At 65.9% G+C, this 21,542-nt stretch overlaps 11 protein-coding genes across 11 annotated transcripts; 7 read left to right on the forward strand and 4 right to left on the reverse strand.

Moving 5' to 3' along the window:
• Positions 1 to 792: 792 nt before the first annotated feature.
• Positions 793 to 1,488, forward strand: MICPUN_61035 (predicted protein; the record flags this gene model as incomplete). The annotated part of the gene is made up of 1 exon (XM_002504089.1): positions 793 to 1,488. One exon carries the CDS (start codon positions 793 to 795, stop codon positions 1,483 to 1,485), a length of 693 nt encoding a protein of 230 aa, XP_002504135.1. The 3' UTR covers positions 1,486 to 1,488.
• Positions 1,489 to 1,661: 173 nt separating this feature from the next.
• MICPUN_61036 (predicted protein) lies at positions 1,662 to 2,424 on the forward strand (the record flags this gene model as incomplete). Its single annotated transcript, XM_002504090.1, has 2 exons — positions 1,662 to 1,925; positions 2,005 to 2,424. 2 exons carry the CDS (start codon positions 1,662 to 1,664, stop codon positions 2,422 to 2,424), a joined length of 684 nt encoding a protein of 227 aa, XP_002504136.1.
• A 57-nt stretch (positions 2,425 to 2,481) lies between these two features.
• On the reverse strand, positions 2,482 to 2,925 carry MICPUN_61037 (predicted protein; the record flags this gene model as incomplete). The annotated part of the gene is made up of 1 exon (XM_002504402.1): positions 2,482 to 2,925. One exon carries the CDS (start codon positions 2,923 to 2,925, stop codon positions 2,482 to 2,484), a length of 444 nt encoding a protein of 147 aa, XP_002504448.1.
• A 263-nt stretch (positions 2,926 to 3,188) lies between these two features.
• On the forward strand, positions 3,189 to 4,256 carry MICPUN_61038 (predicted protein; the record flags this gene model as incomplete). The annotated part of the gene is made up of 1 exon (XM_002504091.1): positions 3,189 to 4,256. The coding sequence occupies one exon, from the start codon at positions 3,189 to 3,191 to the stop codon at positions 4,254 to 4,256; it is 1,068 nt and encodes a 355-aa protein (XP_002504137.1).
• A 143-nt stretch (positions 4,257 to 4,399) lies between these two features.
• On the forward strand, positions 4,400 to 5,355 carry MICPUN_61039 (predicted protein). The gene has a single exon (XM_002504092.1). The coding sequence runs from the start codon at positions 4,403 to 4,405 to the stop codon at positions 5,282 to 5,284; it is 882 nt and encodes a 293-aa protein (XP_002504138.1). The 5' UTR covers positions 4,400 to 4,402; the 3' UTR covers positions 5,285 to 5,355.
• Positions 5,309 to 6,837, reverse strand: MICPUN_61040 (predicted protein). Its single transcript, XM_002504403.1, has 3 exons — positions 6,732 to 6,837; positions 6,508 to 6,581; positions 5,309 to 6,389 (listed from the first exon to the last, which is right to left on the reverse strand). Exons 1-3 carry the CDS (start codon positions 6,825 to 6,827, stop codon positions 5,387 to 5,389), a joined length of 1,173 nt encoding a protein of 390 aa, XP_002504449.1. The 5' UTR covers positions 6,828 to 6,837; the 3' UTR covers positions 5,309 to 5,386.
• A 142-nt stretch (positions 6,838 to 6,979) lies between these two features.
• Positions 6,980 to 11,053, reverse strand: MICPUN_61041 (predicted protein; the record flags this gene model as incomplete). Its single annotated transcript, XM_002504404.1, has 1 exon — positions 6,980 to 11,053. The coding sequence occupies one exon, from the start codon at positions 11,051 to 11,053 to the stop codon at positions 6,980 to 6,982; it is 4,074 nt and encodes a 1,357-aa protein (XP_002504450.1).
• A 348-nt stretch (positions 11,054 to 11,401) lies between these two features.
• Positions 11,402 to 12,271, forward strand: MICPUN_61042 (predicted protein; the record flags this gene model as incomplete). The annotated part of the gene is made up of 1 exon (XM_002504093.1): positions 11,402 to 12,271. One exon carries the CDS (start codon positions 11,402 to 11,404, stop codon positions 12,269 to 12,271), a length of 870 nt encoding a protein of 289 aa, XP_002504139.1.
• Positions 12,272 to 12,470: 199 nt separating this feature from the next.
• MICPUN_61043 (predicted protein) lies at positions 12,471 to 14,393 on the forward strand (the record flags this gene model as incomplete). Its single annotated transcript, XM_002504094.1, has 1 exon — positions 12,471 to 14,393. One exon carries the CDS (start codon positions 12,471 to 12,473, stop codon positions 14,391 to 14,393), a length of 1,923 nt encoding a protein of 640 aa, XP_002504140.1.
• Positions 14,394 to 14,419: 26 nt separating this feature from the next.
• On the reverse strand, positions 14,420 to 16,660 carry MICPUN_102102 (predicted protein; the record flags this gene model as incomplete). The annotated part of the gene is made up of 1 exon (XM_002504405.1): positions 14,420 to 16,660. One exon carries the CDS (start codon positions 16,658 to 16,660, stop codon positions 14,420 to 14,422), a length of 2,241 nt encoding a protein of 746 aa, XP_002504451.1.
• Positions 16,661 to 19,337: 2,677 nt separating this feature from the next.
• On the forward strand, positions 19,338 to 21,536 carry MICPUN_84731 (RNA helicase; the record flags this gene model as incomplete). The annotated part of the gene is made up of 4 exons (XM_002504095.1): positions 19,338 to 19,588; positions 19,874 to 20,279; positions 20,706 to 21,055; positions 21,113 to 21,536. 4 exons carry the CDS (start codon positions 19,338 to 19,340, stop codon positions 21,534 to 21,536), a joined length of 1,431 nt encoding a protein of 476 aa, XP_002504141.1.
• Between the last annotated feature and the right edge of the window lie 6 nt (positions 21,537 to 21,542).

Raw genomic sequence — 21,542 nt, forward strand, 5'->3', positions numbered from 1 at the left:
GTTCAAAGATTTGTTCTCGCTCGGTCGGCGCCTTGGCGCGATCCGAACACCGATGCGAGGGATGAGGCGATCAACACGTCGACGACGTCCGATGCACTCGTTTTGCGACGAACGTGGGGGGTTCGTGCGCGTGTGTGTTGTGCACGCAGGGCGCGCGGGTCGCGGGGCAAAACCCGAACCGCAGACAATCGTAGCATGGCGGTTGCGGTCGAGGGGAGAAGTCAGTACGTGGACGGCCGACAGCACCGTACGTCACCAGAGAAGATACGCTGATCGCGTCTACCCATCGACAACACGATTGGTGAATGTCACCATGAATTTCTGTGTAGCCAATGGAAAATCGCCAGTGCTCAGGTCTGCGGGGGCCTCTAATCGTGGGGGCTTTTTATACTCAATTCACTCGGAAACTGATGACTCCCGGGATTTTTTCTGCTCCCTTTTTTGTTGGGTCAGGAATCCCAAAAGTGCTGACGTCGCGAGGCCGACTCAGCGCTGCTCTTCCATCAGCGCTCTCCCACCGCGAGCGAGACCATCAAGTCGGCAGGGCAGATCGGGCTCCCGCCCAGATTTTTATTCCGGAAGCTGCACCCCGTCTGGCCACTCTACGAGGCCCAATCAGTCGGGATTCCCGCCGAGCGCGCCGGGTAGAGACAGTGCCCTCGGCTGCACAGGCGTAAGGGCCGTCAAGTGCGCGCGGGGACGGGGCTCAGTGTGTCCGGGGACGCGTCGAAGGCGGACTTCGATCAATTGTTCGGTTCCAAATTTGGGAACGCGCCGGGGGACGCGTCCGAGATGGGTCGGTCCGAGAGCTTCATGCGCACGCCGGGCCACACCGGCGTGGTCACCTATCGCTCCGACGTGATTGCCTTCGGCACCGCGAAGGTATCCGAGGCGGCGACGACCGCGCGGAGGGACGTGCGCGCCACCTACAAGGGACCCGATCCCCTGGGTCTGAGGGGCAGTAAGTGGAACAAAAGCGTAACCCCGGACTACGGCACCTACAATCGCCACCTGCAGCAACACACGACGCGCAACCTGCTGGATACCGCCGTGGGCACCGTCGCGCCGTGTGCCAGCCAGCGGAGGGACCTCGACGACGCCCTCCTGAAGACGGGATACTCCACGTCCATCGCGTTTGCGAAGGTTTCGACATCCGGCTCGTGGGAGCCGTCGACCAAGGCCACCGCCAAGGAGATGGGCGAGAGCTTGAGGCGGACGGGGTTGGCGGCGAGGGCAAACAGCGAAGAGGCGAACCGCGAGATGACGCGACGGAAGGAGTACAAAACCCCGTGGAAGATCGAGGAGGAGAGGATGGCGGCCATGAGGGAGGCCAAGAGAAAGGGGCACTGGCCGAAGCCGCCGCCGCCCATCGAGCTCGCGCCGGGGACGAGGAGGGCCAAGACCAGGAGGGCGGACCTGCAGGCGGTGCTCGAGCTGGACGATTTCGTGCCGCCCCCGAGCAGGGCGCCAACGCCGGACTGGTGATGAGAAATGGCGAGAAACCTAGACCTAGAGAAGACACAATAGCACTGTTTGTTAGACGTGACACCGGGTTGTCAAGTGTCTCGCAACAGCGTTCATGCGCTGAGAGGAAAATTGTCAGAATTTTGTGCGCGAGAGGCTCTTCCCATCCGTCGGGCCGCGGCGGACGGACGCGTGCGATGGATCCCGAAACGCAATATCCCGTGGATGCCGTCACCACCGAGGCGATGAAAACCTCCAAGCCGGTGGGCATGGACATGAGCCTGGACGATATCGTCAAGCAGCACCGCAACGCCAACAAAAAGCGCGGTGACGGGAAACTTTCCAAGGGCGGGAGCCTCAAGGTCAAGGCTGGGGTCAACAAGGGTGGACCGGGTCGATCCATGTCGGGCACTTTCGGTGGGCGAGGCAGCGGGCCGATGTACCAGAAGCTGTATGTACATGTGCGTCACACGGCTGACTGGGTTGCTCAATCAACAACCAAATTCTCACCCATCCTTTCTCCTCCTTTCATCAACGCAGCACCCGAAGGCGTACAAACGCGAAGACGGCATGACCGTGGTGCACATCTTCAAGATCAATAAAGACATCGTGCAGGTGAGCAGAGAGGGCGAGGTTCTGCTGGACACCGGCGGAGACCGCGGGCGCGGCGTGCGGCGAGCGATGAACAACGCGCTCCGCAAGTTTGGGTTCAGGGTCACCTTCTCCGCGGATGATCCGGAGGAGTGGACGGTGAGCGACGGGGTGAGGTACTTGCAGAGGTACGAGGACGGGATGGTGATCCCTAGGCCGAATCCCCCGGGTCCGGGCCGAGCGCTGGCGTTGCTGCAGGCGGACCCGCCCCCGTTTGCGTATGCGGGTTTCCGCTCCGGGTTTCCACGACGGAGCGCGAGGGGGTTCGGCACGAGGGGCATGGGGCGAAGTCGGCGGGGTCTCTGTTAGCGCTAGCTGCGGTATCGATCGTTACAATCGCACGTCGGGTTAGGGGGTCGAGGGCCGTCATGTGTCGTCGATGTCCTCCACGCACCCGTCGAGCAGGCCCCTCTCCTCATCCGCGTCGTGCATCAGCGCCTTGGCCATCGCCAGGGCCTTCTTCGTGCCCGACGGTCCGACGGTCATGGATGTCAGCGACCTGACGAGATGCACCGTCCGTGCCCGCGATCCGTTGAACGCCCCGCTCCCGCACCCGCCGACGCCCTCCGCGCTCGTCTGGAGCAGTCGACGGACCGTCTGTTGCGCGGACACGGACGATTGTGTCCGCGTCGTCGCCGCCCTTCCCGCCGCCGCCAAGCCGGTGACCGCGGCACGGATGCTCGGCGGTCTGCATGTCACTGATGACAATTGGCGGAGCGCCTGCGCCGCCGCCCTGGATGTCATGCCAGCCCCGAGCCCGCGCCTGGAGCAGTGGAGGGCGGGGTAGGGTTGACAACACTCTATATACATCTGTTTGGTTTCTGTTGGTTTGGTTTCGAAGCTTCAGTTTAAATCGAAAGGGGTGTGCCCACGACGAGCCCGCCCTGCGCGGACACACCAAGACGACGCGTCGCACCCGCGCGCACGTCTCGGATAACCCTCAGAGGTCGCCGCCGATCGCGACGAACCAAACCCCGCGCAGGTAACCCGTCGGTCAGGACACCGACCGTGTTGGAACGCCGCGCGTTCAAAAAGATCTCGTCGATCGGAAGTGCCAACAACGAGACGAAACGATGCTGTGGGTGGACAAGTACCGTCCTCACACGCTGGACCAGATGACCACGGTCAACACGGACATCGCGCAACACCTTAAAAGGCTGGTGCAGGACGGCGACTGCCCCCACCTCCTCTTCTACGGCGTGGGCGGCGCGGGCAAGAAGACCCTCGCGCTCGCCGTGCTCAGGGAGATCTTCGGCGCCGCGGTGGAGAAGGTCAAGGTTGAGGGGAAGACGTGGAAACTCGAGCAGGGGGAGCGCAAGATCGAGGTCGAGCTCACCACCATGAGCAGCAACTACCACGTCGAGATGAACCCGAGCGACGTGGGCACGAAGGACAGGTACGTGGTGCAGGAGGTCATCAAGGACATGGCCAAGTCGCGGCCCATCGACGCCGCCGGCCAGCAGGGATACAAGGTGCTCCTGCTCAACGAGGTCGACAGGCTCTCGAAGGAGGCGCAGCACGGTTTGAGGCGCACCATGGAGAAGTACTCCAGCGCGTGCCGACTCATCCTCATCTGCACGAGCGTCAGCAAGGTGCTCGACGCCGTGCGCTCGCGTTGCCTCCCCGTGCGAGTCGCCGCGCCCTCCGTCGAGACTGTGGAGAAGCTCGTGATGGACGTGGCGCAGAAGGAGAAGCTGGTGATGCCCCCGGAGCTCGCGGCTAGGCTTGCGCTCCACTCCGAGCGCAACATGCGCCGATGCCTCCTCTCCATGGAGGCGTGCAGGGTGCAGCAGTACCCGTTCAAGGCTGACCAGCCGGTGCAGCTCTGCGACTGGGAGGCGTACGTCACGCAAATCGCCAACGAGATTCTCCAGGAGCAAACCCCGAAGCGGCTGCTGCAGGTGCGGGGCAGGTTCTACGAGCTCATCGTGAACTGCATACCCCCCGAGCTCATCATCAAGCGGTTGGTCAGGGAACTCAACCGCAAGCTGGACGTGGAGCTCAAGCACGAGACGGCGCGACACGCGGCGTACTTTGAACACCGCATGAACGAGGGCAGCAAGGCGATCATCCACATGGAGGCGTTCGTGGCCAACTTCATGGCGGTGTACAAGAAGTACCTCATCTCGTCCTTCGGGTAACACGTCGAGAGAGAACGAAGTCGCAATAGAGAGAGAGAGAGAGAGAGTGTCGCGTCAAAACAACGAGAGATTTTCCCCCACCGACCCCGTCAGTCACACAAAACTCCCAAAACACTCCCTTCGCCCCACACTTCGACGAGCTGGAGATGGGCGACGAGGTGGACCTGCATGGCGCCGCCCGCACGGGCGACGTTGATGCGCTCGGTAAGTGCATAGCCGCCGGCGCGGATGTGAACGGACGGGACAAACACAAGCGAACGGCGCTGCATCTCGCCGCTTACGCCGGGCAGCTCGAGGCCGTCAGGTTCCTGATCGCGTCCGGCGCCAAGACTGCGGTGGAGGCCATGGACGGCATCGCGCCGCTGCACTTCGCGTGCCAGAAGGGGCACTGGGAGGTCGCCAGGGAGCTCATCAACTTGGGCGCTAACCAGAAGGCGCTCAACTACAAGGGCGAGAACGCCCTGCACTTCGCGGCCCAGAGCGGGAATCAGAGGCTGGTCGAGATGTTGCTGCGCAAGCAGGTGAACCCGTGCCACCGCAGCAAGAGGGGAAAGCTGCCGTCGGAGTGCGCCAAAGATGACATCGTGCGCGCGATCTTAGAGGCAGCCGCCGCGGCGAAAGAGGCGCACATCGCATCGACGCAGGCGGGCATAGCGGAGGCGAAGGCGGCGCAGGGAGAAGGCGAGGAAAACGATGACGAAGGTGGGGGCGAGATTGGACCCGCGATAGGACCCCCCACCCGACCGGATACGGGTCCGTCGATCGGACCCCCGGCTAGACCGACCGCCTATACCGAACCGTCCGCGGGCCCGTCCACAGGGCCCCGATCCGTGGCGCCGGAGGACGCGCCGGCTGTCGGTCCCGTCATCGGTCCCCCCGCGAGGCCCGCCGGCATCCGGGAGAAGCGGGAGATTGCGGAGGTCGAGGACGCGCCGGGTGACGCGCTGGCGGCGGCGAGCGCGGGCGGCCCGTCCAAGAAGGCGAAGCAGGCCAAGACGCCGGTCCTCTCCTTCGGGGATGACGACTGACGCGACGGTCTCCGCTCTGGGTTTAGGTAAAAATTCAACGTTGGATTGTATAAGAAGGTGGTAGTTACAGTAACACAGGAACGCGCTCCATCACGCGCTCGATCACGACTTCTGCCGCTGCAGGTGTCCCGCGACGTCTCCCGCGTCGTACCCCCCGAACCTGAACGCTCGGAGGTAGTCGATCACCACGCCCTCCAGCTTGGCGGGTTTGATGCCCAGCTGCTCGAAACCCGGCACACGCGGGTTCTTGAGGTAGTTCACCGACTGCGCGTCGATGTAAGACTTGGTCAGGCCGGTGGGGGTGGGCAAAGGGAACGGGACCTTCCTGAGGAGGAACTCGTGCGGCGCCCCCAACGCCCTGAGGATGAAGGAGGGCACGTACAGAATCTTCGGGTACCCCGGCGTCCGAATGGTCTTCTGCACAAATCTGAGCATGTCCTCCATCGTGTACACCTTGTCACCCGCCAGCTCGAACGTCTGCCCCGCGGTCTCCTCGTCCTCCACGATCGCTTGGATGGCCAACGCCACGTCGTCGACGTACACCGGCTGGTGCTTGCTCTCGCCGTCGTCCACCAGAGGCGCCAGCGGGAACTTGCACGTGTGCTCGGCAAAGACGTTGAGCAGCCGGTCCTCGGTTCCGATCAACTTGGCGGGCTTGACGATGGTGGCGTTCGGGAACGCGGCGCGCACCGCGTCGTCGCCGGCCGCCTTGGTCTGGTAGTACTTGGACGGGTTGGTGTGCGAGGCTCCCAGCGCGGAGACGTGCACCAGCCTCTCCACCCCAACCTCCTTGCAGATCTCGGCCAGCTTGGCTGGGAACTCGACGTGGACGTCCTCGAAGGAAAAGTTCCGCGTCTCCCACTCCCTTCCGACCATGTTCACCACCACGTTGGATCGCTCCACCGCGTACTTGATGGCGTCGGCGTCGCGGATGGAAAAATCCAGGTGCACGATCTGGCCGAGGTCGCCCATCACCTTGAGGTGCTGGCGCGCGTTCTCGTTGCACCGGTTGGGCAGGATCATCTTGCTCCCGCTCTTGCCGATGTGGTTCACCACGTACCGGCCGAGGAAGCCCGAGCTGCCGAAAACCGTCGACGTGATACCGCTGTTCCGACACGGGGAAGGGAGAGGAGGGGGTCAGCGAGCCGCGAAGGGATAAAAAAAACCCCCGCCCGATGGGTCCGCCGGAGCTAGTCGTTTAGGGTAGCCGAATTGAGTCTCACCTGATGGAGGACCTGCCGCCGGTTCCGCGGCCCGTGTACGTCACCGGGAGGGAAGACGCATCTCGAGAGAAGACCTGCGTGGTGAAGATGCGCGTCCGGGGCGGTGAGTCGGTGGTCGATCGTGGCGCGGGGGCTCTCGGAGGGGCGGAAAATAATCTTCTCTCGCACTGCGGCCAGTCTCAGCGTCGGGGCCGCAAGGGTTCTGGGTCGAGGGAGGCGCGCACCTGCTGCGAGGCCAGGGTTTCCCTCAGGGTCTCCACCGCGACGGCGGGGAACCCGCGGGGCACCGCCCGCTGAAGCTGCCTCGTCGACGACAGCATATCTCCGCGCCGTCGAGCTGTGACCCCCCGCGTGCGCGGTCGCCACCCATCATCCTCTCAGCAAGGGCGAAATCAAGATTCGGCGCTGCGAAAAAATGGATCCTGTCAAAGCACGTTTTTTTTGCAGCCAAGTCTCGCGCTGAAAACTATTGCTATCGCCGCCGCCGCCTCTCGAGCGCATCCAACGCCGCCGCAGCCTCCCTCGCGCACTCCACGGGCGTCACGGCCACCGCCCTGAGCTTGGGTATGGGCGCGTACGACATGACGCAGGGTTTGCCGTTGAGAACCACCGGACACGCGTTGGGCCCCGGGTGGCTTCGAGCGCCGAAAAAATCAGTCGCCGACTTGTCCTCCGTCCACCGCTTGTACGAGAGGTTGGCGGCGACGATCATCTCGCCCAGGCTCTTGGCGTGCCCCACCGCGGCCACGAGCGGCGCACCCTCCACCTTGCTCATGGGTAAACCCGCGTACCCGCGCAGGTCGTGGCTGAAGAACCTCGGACCGTCGTCACCGACGTCCCGACTCGAAGCCGCCAGGGTGGCGCGAACGCACCCGTGCCTCCGGGCCAACGCCACCGCCTTGGACTTGAGACCCGGGGGTAGCAACGCCTCGCCCGCGGTGCCGTTGATCCACAGGTCGCAATGATACGTACCGTCGTCCAGGGTGGCGTTGCACTCAACCTCGAAGCCGCACGATCGCTCCGCCGCCGCCGCTCGAGCCGCCGCCGAAGCCGACCTCGGCCGGCACTCGCCGCACCCGGCCAGGACGGCGCCGATACCCTCGACGTCGTCCACGCCCGCCCTTGCCCTTCGGTGAGTTCTCATCGAGGTTTCAGCAAGTTCTGCGGATGCGGCGCCCATGGATCCGGCGTCTGACCCGCAGAACTTGCACCCCCACCTGACGGCGAGCGTGTTGACAGACACGACCCGAGCTCGAAACTGCCACAGCCGGTTATCGACGGCACCCGCGCCGGCGGCAGCGGCGGCGGCGATATCCGCCAGCCTCACCGTCCGAGAACGGAGCGGGGCGGGGATTGGGACGCGCGACGGGCCCAGCGTGGCGTGGCCGGGTACCTCGACCGTCACCCTCGTGCCCGGCGTGAACTTGACGTAACACTGCATGGTGTTGCTCACCCCCCGCTTGGCGTTTTCGAGCACGAGCACCGCGCCGACGCCCACGCCGGACGGAAGATCCTCCGTCCTGTCCGTGTACCCGTCGCACCTGTCCCCGGTGTCCACGTCACGGAGCTTGAGCACCCGTTGGGCGCCGCGTCCCCACGTGTCCCGCTGGTACGCGTCGCCGACGACGAGGGCTCGAAACGGGGGAGCGCCGGACGCCCGCGGCGGCCACTGCGCCTGCGTGAGGGGGCGATACGCCGGATTGACGCGCGCCGCGCGCTCCTCCGGATCGGCGTACGCGCCCCCCATGGGCGGTGGACCCGCGCCCTTGTGCCAACCGTCCGACGTGCCCCTCACCCACACCAAAACGTCGGATAACGATTTGATCTCGTTCGGTTCCGGTCGGGCCGCCGGCGGGGCGTTTTCGTCGTTGAACGCGTCCTCGGCGCACGCGACGTCGGAGGCTGCGAACCGAAGGTGGCACCGGGGTGCGGCGAGCCTCGGCGGCAGCGATTCTGCGTCTCTCGCGTTGGAGTACCCCTCGACGGCCACCGATTCCTTGGCACCCTCGCACGCCAGGCTCCATCGGGTGCAAGCCATCATGCACGGCAGCGGCGGAAGGACGCGATCCCCGGCGAGGCAGACGTCGATTTCGTGCGTGTGATCCGTCAGAGCGTACCTCCTCTTCTCCCTCGCGCCCTCGCCCGTCTTGTACTCCTTCAGCCACCCGAGCAGCAGGCACGGTGTAGGTCCGCCGAACTCGCGGCTGGAAACGACCACGCGGTCGACAAGTACGGCTCCCGCGTTGTTTCCAAAAGGGAGCGCCGCGGCGGCTGACTTGCTCGACCGGCGCCCGGCCGTCTCGGCGGCGGTCACCTCCGCCCGCACGGCGTCGGCGAACGAACCCACGCCAGCGTCGACGATGGACCGCAGCGTGGGTACCGCGGGGACGGGGCGCTCGTCCCCGCCGAGGCCCACGGGTGTGAAGAACTCGTGATATATGCTCTGGCCGCGACGATTCGAGCTCGAGTCTGGCGCCGTTTCTTCGCCGCCCAGTCTTCGCAGGGCGCCGTCGAGATCAAACCCCGTCGCGCTCGCATCATCATCGCCGACGCCCCCGACGCTGGACCGCTTCCGTTTGCCCACCAGAAGGCGGTTCGCGTTGCGTCGCTGCCCGGGATCGGCGCAATCAAACTTTCGTCCAAGCGCCGCCGCCATATCCCGGAGCCGGACGGCGGCGGGGATGCCCCCCCGCTCGCACGCGCGCGCCACGTCCCTCTTCGTGAACACCTCGACGCACCCATCCCCTTTTCCTCCTTCCGTGGACGTCGTGAGCGTCGGTGCGGGCGCGCACGAGGGCGAGGGCGTCACGGTCCTCACCCTCGTCCGAACGCACGCGCCCACCGCGCGCAAACCCCAGCCGTCGCCGTCGAGGTCGTCGTCGTCGTCCTCATCCCCCGTCGCCCGCTTCCACACCGGGTGCGCGTGCGTCAACGCCACCGTGGCACCCGCCCTAAGCGACGGCACCACCGACCCGGTGCTCATCACGCCCAAGTCCGGGACGAACGGAATTCCTCGTCCCCGAGTCCCGACGGGCCTGACGAGCACGACGCCCGCGCCGTTCGGATCCGGACCCACCACGGAAGCCTCCAACCGACCCAGCGTAGCTCCTCTCGCGCACGACGCGCACCCGCACTCGACGTTTGAGCGTGTTGACGACCGTCCCGTCCCCGCGACCGACCGAAAGAGGCGCGCGGGTCCCGCGGGGTTTGGAACGACGGTCGTCGCCGCCGTCGCCGCCAGCAGCCGAATCTCCTTTCCGTCGCCGTCGCCCTTGAACATGCTCATCTCCCTCGTGTCCGCGACGGTGACGCACCCGCACTGGTTCGCGGCGTACCCGTCGCTCGCGTCGAACTCGCCCCCCATCGCGGCGCCGAGAAACGGTCGCCACCGACACAGGGTCTCGCCGTTGAACAGCAACCCGCGTTCGTCCCCAGCGCCGCACCTCGGGCACGCGCCGAGCTCCGCCATGAAAAACCTCTGCGCCCGGTCCCGTAACGTGATCACGGGTGACACGGCGACGACCGCGCCGGTCACGGTGGGCGCCCCCTTCTTCTTCCTCGGCGGAGCGACGGCGGCGTCGACGACGCTCGGCATCGCCGGCGGCCGGTGCCCGCCGACGCCGTCCTCCTCGAGGCACGCGAACGACGTCACCTCCAGCACGACGGACCCCCCGGACCCGCCGCTAAACCCCGCACAATCACCGCTAAACCCTAAACCCTCTATGTCCGACCGACCTAAACCCGGTCTCGTCCACCCGGTCGCCAACACCGCCTTACCGATCCACCTGGCGTCGGGCAACGACGCCGAGGTGACGACCGCGACGGACCCGGTGGCGTCGGCGAGGGCCAGGCCCGCCGCGTCAATCGCCGGGTCGATCGTCTCGTACTCGTGTCCCGGAGCGTTCACGGGCAGCGCGGGGGCGAGTGTTAGCCTACCCACGACGGCGACGGGTACCACGGGCGCGGTGGACGCGTCGTTCAGCTCCGGGGCGTCCTCATCCTCATCCTCCTCGTCGTCAGAGTCGGATCGTCTGCTCCTCGCCCAGAGCCTCGTCAAGTCCGAGGCGCACGGTCCCATCGCCCTCAACTCCGCCACGGAACACAGCGTGGATCCGAGCGGGAGGACAGGGAACGGCTCGGGCGCGGTTGATTTCGGGTCGTGGCCGGGCCGGGGCATCGCCAGTCGGGTTCGCGTCACGTGACGCACCAACTCCCGGACGATGGCACCCCCATCCCACGGGACGGTGCCAACTTTCCTCGGGCTGCGCGCGCTCCTGGGCGACGTCGGCGCTGTATCAGCCGGGCGCAGGTTGGTTGTCACCGCGTCTCTCACTGAATCCAGCCACCCCAACTCCTCGCCTGTGTTCAAGGGGTGAAACGGACGGGATAAGGGCGTCAGGGTCGGGTCGTGGCACGATGTTGGATCCGAGAGAAAACATACTCGAGAAAGCTGGTGGGCATCCTTACCGGTGAGCTCTCCCGCTCCGAGGGCTTCAGCCGCCTGTATCGCGAGCGAAAGCGCCTCATCGACCTCTTTGCTTCGCATCGGCGCCACGCGCGGTGCCGACCGAGCAATCCGAACCGCCGCAGAGGAGGGTGACACCGCCCGCCCCGACGCTCGGTGTTTTGAAACGAAACTCGTCGCGCCGGTTGGCGAAGCGGGAAGGTCTGCGCCAGCTGACGCGGAGGAGACAATTCTCAGAGCCGTGCCGCACCCCCCCTCTCAGAAGACACACGCGCGTGGGCGTGTCCGCGGGTTCAGGGTCAGCGAAAACCTTTTGGACCTCATCTCCCTTCCGCGCCGCGTCGACACGGTCCATCGCGGCCGGGACCGACCCACAAGGACCTGAGAGGGCCACGCGCGGCTGACCTTCAAAAACCTTGTTGATAAAGTATGTCGAGGGGCATCGGCGCCGGCGCGTTGGTTCGTCAGATGAACGTATCGTCGCTGGGCTTCGTCGGGGGTTTGCTCTACGCCATCCGTAGAGCTGGCAGGTCCCCCCCCGAGCCCCCAGACTACCTCAAGTGCCCCGTCACCCAGGAGCTCTTCACCGACCCCGTGATCTTATCGCAGACCGGGTACACCTACGACAGGCCCGCCATCGACAGGTGGCTGCGACAGAAGTTCCCGCCCACGGACCCGTCCTCGAACGTGGAGCTCTGGACCACGGAGACGGTACCCAACTGGGCGTTGAGGGACGCCGTGAACGAGTGGTGCGCCGCCAACGGCACGCGGCAGCTCGACGCCCCGACGCACTCCAAGAGACACGTCGCCGGCGGGCGCAACGCCCGAGACGCCAAACCACCGCGAGACGGCTCCTCGGGTCCGTACGGTCGACGCCCCGGGGGAACAGGATGGCTGCTGTCCGCACTGCGCGGTGAGCTCGCGGCGCAGGTGGCGCACGACTTTGCCAGGTGGGCGATGAACGGCGTGGGTATGCCAGCGCCGGCGGCGGCGCACCTCTTTGCGTTTGGCGTCCTCGCCGGGTGCTGCGTCGCCATGACAGCGTTACTGGTGACGTGCGAGTGGGCGCTGAGGGTGACGGGGGCGAGCGCGCGGGACCTTCAGCTGGACGCGTCGTTCGCGCATCTCGCCGGTCCGCTGTCGTCGCTGGTGTGGTGGGCGGGTATATTCAGCGTGGTGTACCTGGCGCAAGGAGGGTTCGTCGATCCCATAAGGGCGGACATGGAACGGAGGCGGCGGCACAGGCACCACCACCGACACCACCCCAGGCTCGGACCCTCGCTCATCCACCGATTCTGACGAAACGGGATCGATGCGCGTGTACCATATGATTAACGATATACAATACGATAAGAAGCTGACCCACGATATGCACGCCGCGTCGTTGACTCAGTCATGATGTGTTCGTCGCTGAAGAAGTTTCCGACCCGCCCACGGCACGCATCTGCCGAAAAGCATCAGAGCCGCAAGCGCGGGCGTGTGGAGGAGGCCGATCGTCATGGCCGCTCGCGTCGCCGCGGTCGCCGGGATGACCGCGAGCGTCTCGTCGATCGCGCGGGTGCGTGTCGCGGGACCGCGCGCGATCGTACCGGCGCGCGTCGACGTCGGCACCACCGCCTCGTTAGGTTCTTCGACGCGAGGCGAGCGATCGGGACGGGAGGGGGCGGTTCGCCTCGCGTCGCTCACGTCGCCGTCGTCTTCGCGCGCGAGGCTGCGGGTGGTTCCAGTCGTGCCACGCGCGGCTGCGGATAATGCGCCGACGGGAGAGGATGCGGCGGCTGCGGGGGATGCGAAGGACGGGGACGACGCTTCGGGGCCCGACGTCCAGCCCTGGTTTCGGTTTCTCACGCGCACCACCATCATCGCCGCGGGCCTGGTGGTATTCGGCTCCATGGCCGCGCCTTGGCCCGCCGGGGGGCAAGTGCCGTTTATGACGACCCTTATGAAGCGCCTCGGGGCGATATGGGTCGCGCGGCAGCTCGCGAAGGCCATCCTCAAGCCGCTCGTGATCTGGGCGCACCGCCTCGGTCGATTGCTGGCTCCCGCCGCGGCGACCGTCGGTCGGGCGTGCGTCAACGCCAAGGCTAAGTACGACGCCAACCCCAAGGGAATCATACTCATCCCGTTCGTCGCCGCCTTCGTGGGCTGGTTCACCAACTGGCTCGCCGTGAAGATGATCTTCTACCCCATTGGCTTCCTCGGCTTACCGTTCCTGAAGCAGGCGGTGGAAGGAGAGATGTACGGCTTCGACATACTCAACCCTCTGGCGTTGGGGTGGCAGGGCATCGTCCCCGCCAAGGCTGCGAGGATGTCCTACGACATGGTGTCCATGGTCACCGATAAGCTCATCGACGTGCAGGAGGTGTTCATGAAGCTGGATCCGAGGCGGATATCCGAGCTGCTGGCGCCGGAGGTTCCGGAGATGGCGCGTCGCGTCGCGAGAGACATGACGAAGGACGTGCCCATGGGACCGTGGGCGGTGGATCTGGGCGAGAGGGCTCTACCGTCGTCGTGTGGGCCGTTGGTTGACGGTATCCAGGACGCGATCGTGAGGTACCTCGCCGGGTTCGTGCGTACGCTCCAAGAGCAGGTGGACAGGGTGGTTGACCTGAAGGAGCTGGTGGTGACCGCCATGTGCGAGGATAAGCGAGTCATCGTGGAGCTGTTCCAACGGTGCGGGCGCGAGGAGCTCAAGTTCCTGACGAACTCGGGACTGTGGTTCGGGTTCCTGCTCGGGTGCATACAGGCCTTGTGCTGGCTGTTCTACGATAACCCGTGGACGCTCACCATCGGCGGGACCATTGTGGGTTTGCTCACAAACTGGATTGCTCTCAAGTGCATCTTCGAACCGGTCGAGCCCGTGTACCTGTTCGACGGTAAGCTCAAGATCCAGGGTCTGTTCTTACAGAGACAGCTGGAGGTGAGCGGGGAGTTCAGCGATCACCTGGCGACCAAGGTGCTGACAAGCGAGATGGTGTGGGACAACATGCTCAAGAACCGGAAAGGCCCCGAGTTTGAAGCCATGCTTGACGAGTTCACGCGGGATTTTGTCCGAAATGAAGCTGAGTCCCAGGGTAGGGGTTTGCTCGCGGGGGGTGTGGAGGAGACCGCACTGCTGGATGAGGTCGTGAGCAAGGTGAAGGAACGGTTGATCGACCACGTGCACGTGTTGCACGAGTACACGGACGACACGCTGGGTCTGAAGGAGCTGATGCGGGAGAAGATGGCGTTGATGACGCCGCAGGAGTTTGAGCGGGTGCTGCATCCCATTTTCGAGCAGGACGAGCTCACCTTGATCATCTCAGGCGCGGTGCTGGGTGCCATCGCGGGTTTCATACAGCAAGTGTACACCATCGCGACGGACGACGGGTCAGTGGGACCAGAAGAAAAGGAAGGCGGCGGTGCATCACCTGCAAAATGATTTTTATTATTGACGCGAGTAGCAAACTAAGCGCACGTGGTCCCTGCCGAGAGCTCGAACGAGTTCACGATCGCGCGCACGCCCTCAATCGCCTCCACATCCGCGCCACCCGCGAAGCTCGCGGTCAGTCTCACTGTCTGGAGAAGATTGTACTTCTTTGCCGCCTCACCGCCTCGGCACCCGATGGCGATTAATTCTACCCACGGGGACTTGTCATCCTCCCCGACGCCTTCAGCGACGAACGCACCGCCCACGGCACCGCCAACCTCCCTCGACGTCCTTAACGAACCCCGCCTGGTACCCGCGATGTACAGACCGAAGTTCTCCGGTGAGGTGTAGACGCTGCCAGCGCCGCCGGCGCCGCCTCCCCCCATCGTGAACGTGGGTTCCCTAATCATCGTGGCCACGGGTTCGGTCCTGCCCGGTGCGAACACGTCGACGGTCGACCTGGACACCCCCATCGCTTCAGTCACGGTCCAACCCTTGGGTAACAGCATCGAGAACCCGTCACCCGCGTACCTGTCGCCGGTATCCACCGTCTCGTCGGATGCCTCTGCCGACGAGAGGGCACCAAACGCGGAGGCGAGTCCGGCGGCAGTCGCCGCGATCAGCGCCGATCGCCTGGAGGGCGCCTCGTTCGCCGCGCGAATCGCGAGACGCAGCGCAGCCTTTGGGTCCAGGTCCTTAACGCGCGCGGCGGTCCCCGCGCTGGGGGTCCAGCCGATGAGCCACTGCTGGGTCGAGTTGGCGTCCCTGAACCGTTCCTTGTGGCGGGCCAGAGCGTCGGGAGATATTCCGCTCAGTCGCATAGCCTCGGCGAACTTGGCCTCACCGTACGACTTGGAGCCGGATATAAACGACGCGATCTGCGCCTGCGCGGTGCGCTCGAGCCTGGATCTCTCCCACGTGCGAAGCACCGACGCCACCGACTGCGTTTTCCCTTTACCGGCCATCGCGATGGCCAGCTCCGCGGCGTCCTCGAGTGCCAGGTTGGCACCCTGACCGAACGAGGGTATGACGGGGTGAGCGGCGTCGCCCAGGAGCGTGACGGGTCCCGCGGGTGCCATGAACCTCTCCGCGTCCCCCGGGAACAGCGGACCGCGGTCCAACACGCGCGACGTATAAAAATTGCCCCCCGCGCCCGCCCCGCCCACCTCAGCCTCCTCCTTCGTCGCCTCCAAACACGCCATCACATCCGGATAGTTCTTGAACGTCGCCGCGCAGCTCTCCGCGTCGTCGGTACCCTTCACGATCCCGCCGTCCAGACACCCCGCCGCCCAGTACAGCTTATCGCCCCCGACGTCCATGAAACAAACCGTCCGCCCCACCGAGCTGTCCTTGGACGCGCTCAGAGCCGTCGCGCCGCGGGGACAAAACGGAGGGAACCCGTCGTCGTCGCCGCCGCCGCCGCCGATCGTTCCCCCCGTCGCCGCTCGCGCGTATGCCTTCGCGACCCTCTGTGCGTCCACCACGCCGCGCCAGATCACCCGCCCGTTATCCCTCGGCGCGCCGTCGTCAATCAGCGCGGCTCGAACCGCGCTGTTGATGCCGTCGGCGCCGACGACAAAGTCGGCCGTCACCGGGTCCGAGTGCGGGGTTCCGTCCCTTTTCACGAAGGTGCACCGCGCCTTCGCGGTGCCGTCCGCGTACTCCACGAGCTCGATGCCGTCGAGCGACGCGTCCAGGTGCACGCAGTGCGCCGGCAGGAAGGAGGCCAGCGCCGCCTGCGCCTCCGCCCACCGGATGCAGATCAGGCCCGCCCCGTGCTGCGCCCTGATGATGGCGGGAAACGCCCCGCCCACCAGACGCGTCGCGGCCTTCTTGAGAGCCCCGCCGATGCCGCCGTCGTCGCTCGATGGCTCGCCGGATCGCGCGGAAGGCTCATCAATCATGCCCATGCGCATGCCGGTTATCTCGCAGCCCCTCGACGCCACTTCGGAGGCGACGTCATCGCCGAGAAAGCGCAGCGCCTTGATGCCGTTGGGCCAAATCGCGATGCCGGTTCCCGCGTTGCCCCTCATCGCGGAGGCTCGCTCGTACACGTGCGCGTCCACGCCGATTCGCCTGAGCGCTACGGCCGCGGCGAGACCCCCGATGCCACCTCCCACTATCACCGCGGAGAGATTGGATTTTTCATACTCGTCGGGTTGGGCACCGGCCCTGACGAGTGAGATCGTCGCGCCGCGCCCGTGGGTGCCCCTCCGGACGCGACGATCCTCGACGCGCGGCGGGAGCGATCCTCGCCCGAGTGTCACCGTCAACATCATCGCCCGTCTCGAGTGCGTCTCTGACGCACGGAGGCTCTGACGCCTCCCCTCCCGCCCCGTCTCGAAATCTCCGGACGCTCCGAAATATCATATAGACTATCCACTGCTCCACTCTCGGATGGATCAGACGACGCGTTCGGTGGGCGCGCGGACGATGGATGGCGGGTCGACCCCCCCATCCGTGGGCCACGCGCCTCATGTCGCGCGGACGATGAGCGCGGATAAGAAACGCCCCGTACACTACTCACACTACAACGCCGCGACGCCGCCCGCGTTCGCGTTGTTACAAGGGTGGTCGGGGCCAGTGGTAGCGCCCATGACGGTGGCACCGTACGCGTACGCGGCTAACCAAGGTCTGGTCAATTACGCCAACAAACACGCGCGCATTTTAGCCGCTTGTCCAATCCTCGAGCTTCACAGACCCCTCGCGGCGGCGGCGGCGTGTCACGCGAAGCTCCCCCCGGCCCATGCGGGTCAGGCCGAGGTGTGGAGCGCGGTGGCGAAGTATCTCTCGCAGCTCAGGGCGTCCTTCCTGATGGGGCACCCGCCGCCGCAAACGCCGGGCTACAGCTTCTCTCCCGCGATGCTTCGATCCGCACTGCTCGAGGATGTCCTCGCGGGGGACGAGGGTCTGCTGGGTCGCGAGCGCCAGGCGGTGAACGGAGGGGCAAACGAAGGGACGGGAGACGGGGCGTCTCGTTCCGGTAAATCTGATCGCGGTGTTCGACCCTACGCGGACTCGTTACCCCGCTGCCCGGACGCCTACGTCGGGTTCTTCCGCCGCGGCACGTTCGCCAGGTGCATCAAACGAGCGCTCGAAGGTCCCGCGCACGCCCTCACGGCTCCGGTCGGTCGTAACGTGCACACCGGCGGCTCGGCTGCGGTGGACTTTGGTCTGCAGCGGTGGGTCGCCGGCGAGGACGCGGCGCGGATGGATCCGACGCCCGCCCCGTCCCCGCACGCGGCCCTTCCGCCGCACGCGCTCGCGCCCAATCCTTTCAAGCGTCGCGCGGCGGCGCGGGCGACGAGCGCCGCGCCGGCGGGGGACGAGCGGAGGACGAGCGGAGGTCCAATCCCTTCAAGTGGCGGCGGACGCGTGGGCGGCGTCGGCGTCGCGCGGCTCGAGCGTTGGCGCACGCGTCACGTCGAGGTGACCAACGACGGCGACGTCGCGGTGCTGCTCCTGGCCGCCACGGCCGCCCCGGCGCAGGACGCGTTCAGGCTCCGGTGCGACCACGAGGGTCTGGTGCGGCACCCCGCGGACGACGGCCCGCCGATTGACGACCAGCCGCCCGTGGTTTTACATCCCGGCGCTACGTACGAGTTGAGCGTGGATCTCCGGTGCGACGAGGCGAGCGCGAGGGTCGGGTCGCTGTCGCAGTGGATCCTGGTGGCGTTCGTCGAGATGCCCGAGGGTTGGAACAACAAGCGGGGTTTGGGAAGCGGGTCCGATCGTCGAAATTCGTCGAGGGATGGGGATGAGCCCGACGGCTTTGATCTCATGTTCGACGAGAAGGACGTGAGGGTCATCGGTAAGAGGGTCGGGGCGCTGGTCACCGGGTCTCGCGCGAGGACGGCCGAGCTCGGCGCGTTGCTCGACGTCGACACCCCGAAGTTCGTTCCCAAGCGGTTGAGGGAGGCTTTCGATTCTCTGCCCCTGCTCACCGTCGCGCCCGTCACGTTGATCGACGACGACGCCGACGAGAAGCACATGGCGGAAGTCGGCGCCACCCTCGGTGAGAACGAGAACGACCCCACGTGGGTCGCGATATGGGAAAGGTCGCAACGGAACAAGGCGACGATAGAGATGCGCAGCAGAACATCGAACCGAATGGCGCCCGCCGCGTACCGGGGTCCTCGCGGGGTGTTCTTACAGAGAGCGTTTCACTGCTCCAACCCGTGGGGCGAGGAAAACGGCGAGCAAATGTACATGCACGACATGGAGTGGGAGCGGGTGGAGAGCTCGATCGAGAGCAGGCCGATGAAACGCGAACTCGCGAGGTGGATCCGGTTGGTGCGTCTGGAGGAGGCGCAACAGGCGCTCGATATCCGTCGATACGACGCCCACGACGCCGTGTTGAAATACGCCGGGAGCACGCGCACGGTGAAGGCGCGCAGCGTGTCCATGGGGGTGGCTAACGGGCGCAACACTATGGACATGACTAATCACATGCCGTTCGACAAGTTTGGCAGGTACGACGTGGACGTGTACTCGCTCGAGGTTCCGGGTCTCATCGAGGGATACCCGCCCGTGGCGAGGAACGACGTCCTCCGACTGCGAATCGTGTCGGTCGGGACTGGGCGGGAGGACGAAAACGATTCGCTTCCGTTCGACGCCAACGTCACCGAGGTTGCCGCTACGGTGGTCAGGGTCCTCACGCGGAAGAGCACGGTGTACGTCGCGGTCCCGCCTTTAGTCACGAGGGTGGTCTTTGATTCGGTGGGGTCGAAGGTGGTAAAGGGAGAAAGTCTCCGGCGCGAGATCCGCGCGCACGTCAGGTTTGCGTACGACGAAGCTTTGTTTCGATCGCAGCGCGCGGCGCTGGAGGCGGCGTCGTCGAACGAGCTCGTGTCCGACATGCTACGGGAGGTACCCGAGGCCCTCCAGCCGGGGGTGGAGGACCCGTTGATTGGGCGGAAATCGGGCTACCCGGGCTACCCGACGAAGCCGATGGCGATGCTCGACGCGCTGAACCCCGAGCAGAGGAAGGTGGTCACGGACGTGCTCGACGGCACCGCCGCGGCCGTCGCCAGTCGCCGTGCGCGCATCGGGCCTCCGTACTGCGTGCTGGGTCCTCCGGGCACGGGAAAGACGTTGACGGTGGTCTCGGCGGCGGCGGCGGTGCTAGAGTCGGATCCGAACGCGAGAATCCTGCTCTGCGCCCCGGCCGCGTTCGCGGCGGATGTCCTGTGCAGTCGACTGGCCGAGTTGGTGCCTTTGCTCTCCCGTCGCGCGCCGCTGCCCGAGATGGTGCGGCGAGAAATCTACGAGCTACGGACGCAGTTCAAAGAAAAGGGTAAGTTTTGGGATCCCGGTTTCCGCCTCAAACATCACCAAGCGGCTCTCGAAGCTCACTTCTTTCGCGCGATGGTGCGGGTCAACGATCCGCGGAGGGACGCCGCCTCGGTAAAGAAGGACGTCGAGCAGTTTTGCGTCCCTCCAGAGTCCATCGCCGCGTTTTACGCGAGGGTCGTGGTGTGCTCGTGCGCCAGCGCCAGCCTGTTGCACGCGGACCAAACCGCAAACTCGAGGTGTTTCACGCACATCTTCATCGACGAGGCTGGGCAGGCGACCGTGCCCGAGTCCCTCGTGCCCCTTCGTCTGGTCACGCTGAATTGTAAGGCGGTGGTGTTGGCGGGTGACCCTATGCAGCTCGGGCCGGTGGTTCACAGCGGGGTCGCGGCTCGGGGATCCGCCGACGGAATACTTCGCAGCGGACTGATGACCTCGCTGCTGGAGCAGGCGGCGGCGCATCACGCCCACCCGCAGGCGCGCGCGACCGTTCAAGCTCGGTGCATGCGGCTCGTCCGCAACTACAGGTCGCACAAAGACATCATCGACCTGCCGAGTAAGCTGTTCTATCGCAACTCCTTGGTGGCGTGCGTGGACGATTCGGCCGTCGCGCTGCCCGCGTCACTCGCGCAGGATGACGAAGAGGAGGCACCCGCGGAGGAAGAGGAGGCACCCGCCCCCGCCGCCGCCACCTACGCCGCCGCCACCTACGCCACCGCCGCCGACGCCAACGGCACCGTTAAACCATGGGCGTGGGTCCAGCCCCCGGATCCCGCTCTGAGGTCCAAGATCTTCGAGCTGAGGGTCCTGTTCCCCGATCACGGCGACGGATACCTCGCCGCGTGCGCTCTCCACTACGGCGACGTGAACGGCGCGGCTAGTCACCTGTTGGAAGACGACCTTCCCCCGCACATAGCGTCCATGCCCACGTCCACGCCGTGGCCGCCGCCCAACTGCGGCGTGGACCAACCCTCTGGGCAGTTGGCGGTGAAGCGTACGCCGCCGACGACGCCGCCGGACGCACCGGCGAAGAACTCGAAACCCCCGCCGAGACTGGCGAGGGTTCTCTTCTACGGCGTTCGCGGGCGACAGGCGCGGGAGGGCAGCGGCGAGGCTCCCTCCTTCTTCAACGCGGTCGAGGCCCAGGAGCTGGTGAACCTGGTGGAAACGTGGCTGAGCCGAGGAGGAGGAGGCTCGAACGACGACGACGCGGACGACGACGGGCTCAAGGTTTCCGACGTGGGCGTCGTCGCTCCGTACCGGTCGCAGGTTATTCGCGTGCGCAACCTGCTCAGAGCCAGAAACCTCGGAGCCGTCCGGGTCGGGACGGTGGACGACTACCAGGGCCAGGAGGAGAAGGTGATGTTCATCAGCACGGTGGTGTCGAGGGCGCCGTCTAAACACGTCGCCGCGGCGGCCAAAGCCGCGGCCGGGGGCAGCGCCGGGGAGGCGTCGGTGGCGGGCCTCGCGCTCGGCTTTTTGGCGTGTCCCCGCCGGTTCAACGTCGCGATATCCCGCGCCAGGGCGCTGAACGTGGTGGTCGGTCACCCCGTGGCGCTCACGCACTGGCCGCACTGGCACTCGCTCCTGCAGCACTGCTACAGTCGGGGCGCCTTCCTCGGGAGCGGATCGGAGTTCATACCGAGGCTCGGCGGCGGCCGGGAGAACGTGGACCCGGCGTTGGACTCCGTCGTCGGCGACGTCGAGCCCGACGACGAGGCCGACTTCGAGGAACTGAAGCGGGCGGTGGACAGGATGGCGGAGATGAGCTTGTTGGGGGGCGGGGATGACATGTGGCCGGACGACGGCGACATGATGGCGAGCGCGTTCCAGGAGGACCGCGAGTGGCGCGTGGCCCTGTAGGCGAGC

This window comes from Micromonas commoda, chromosome 9 (assembly GCF_000090985.2).
Source record: "Micromonas commoda chromosome 9, complete sequence".
In the NCBI taxonomy this organism is placed as follows: domain Eukaryota; kingdom Viridiplantae; phylum Chlorophyta; class Mamiellophyceae; order Mamiellales; family Mamiellaceae; genus Micromonas; species Micromonas commoda.

Bases quoted from the DNA above. Each gene is read 5' to 3' on its own strand.
- MICPUN_61039 (XM_002504092.1), top strand. From the start codon at position 4,403: ATGGGCGACGAGGTGGACCTGCATGGCGCCGCCCGCACGGGCGACGTT.
- MICPUN_61040 (XM_002504403.1), bottom strand. From the start codon at position 6,827: ATGCTGTCGTCGACGAGGCAGCTTCAGCGGGCGGTGCCCCGCGGGTTC. The intron at 6,582-6,731 runs GTGCGCGCCTCC...TTCACCACGCAG, and splicing joins AAACCCTGGCCTCGCAGCAG to GTCTTCTCTCGAGATGCGTC. The intron at 6,390-6,507 runs GTGAGACTCAAT...GTGTCGGAACAG, and splicing joins GGCGGCAGGTCCTCCATCAG to CGGTATCACGTCGACGGTTT.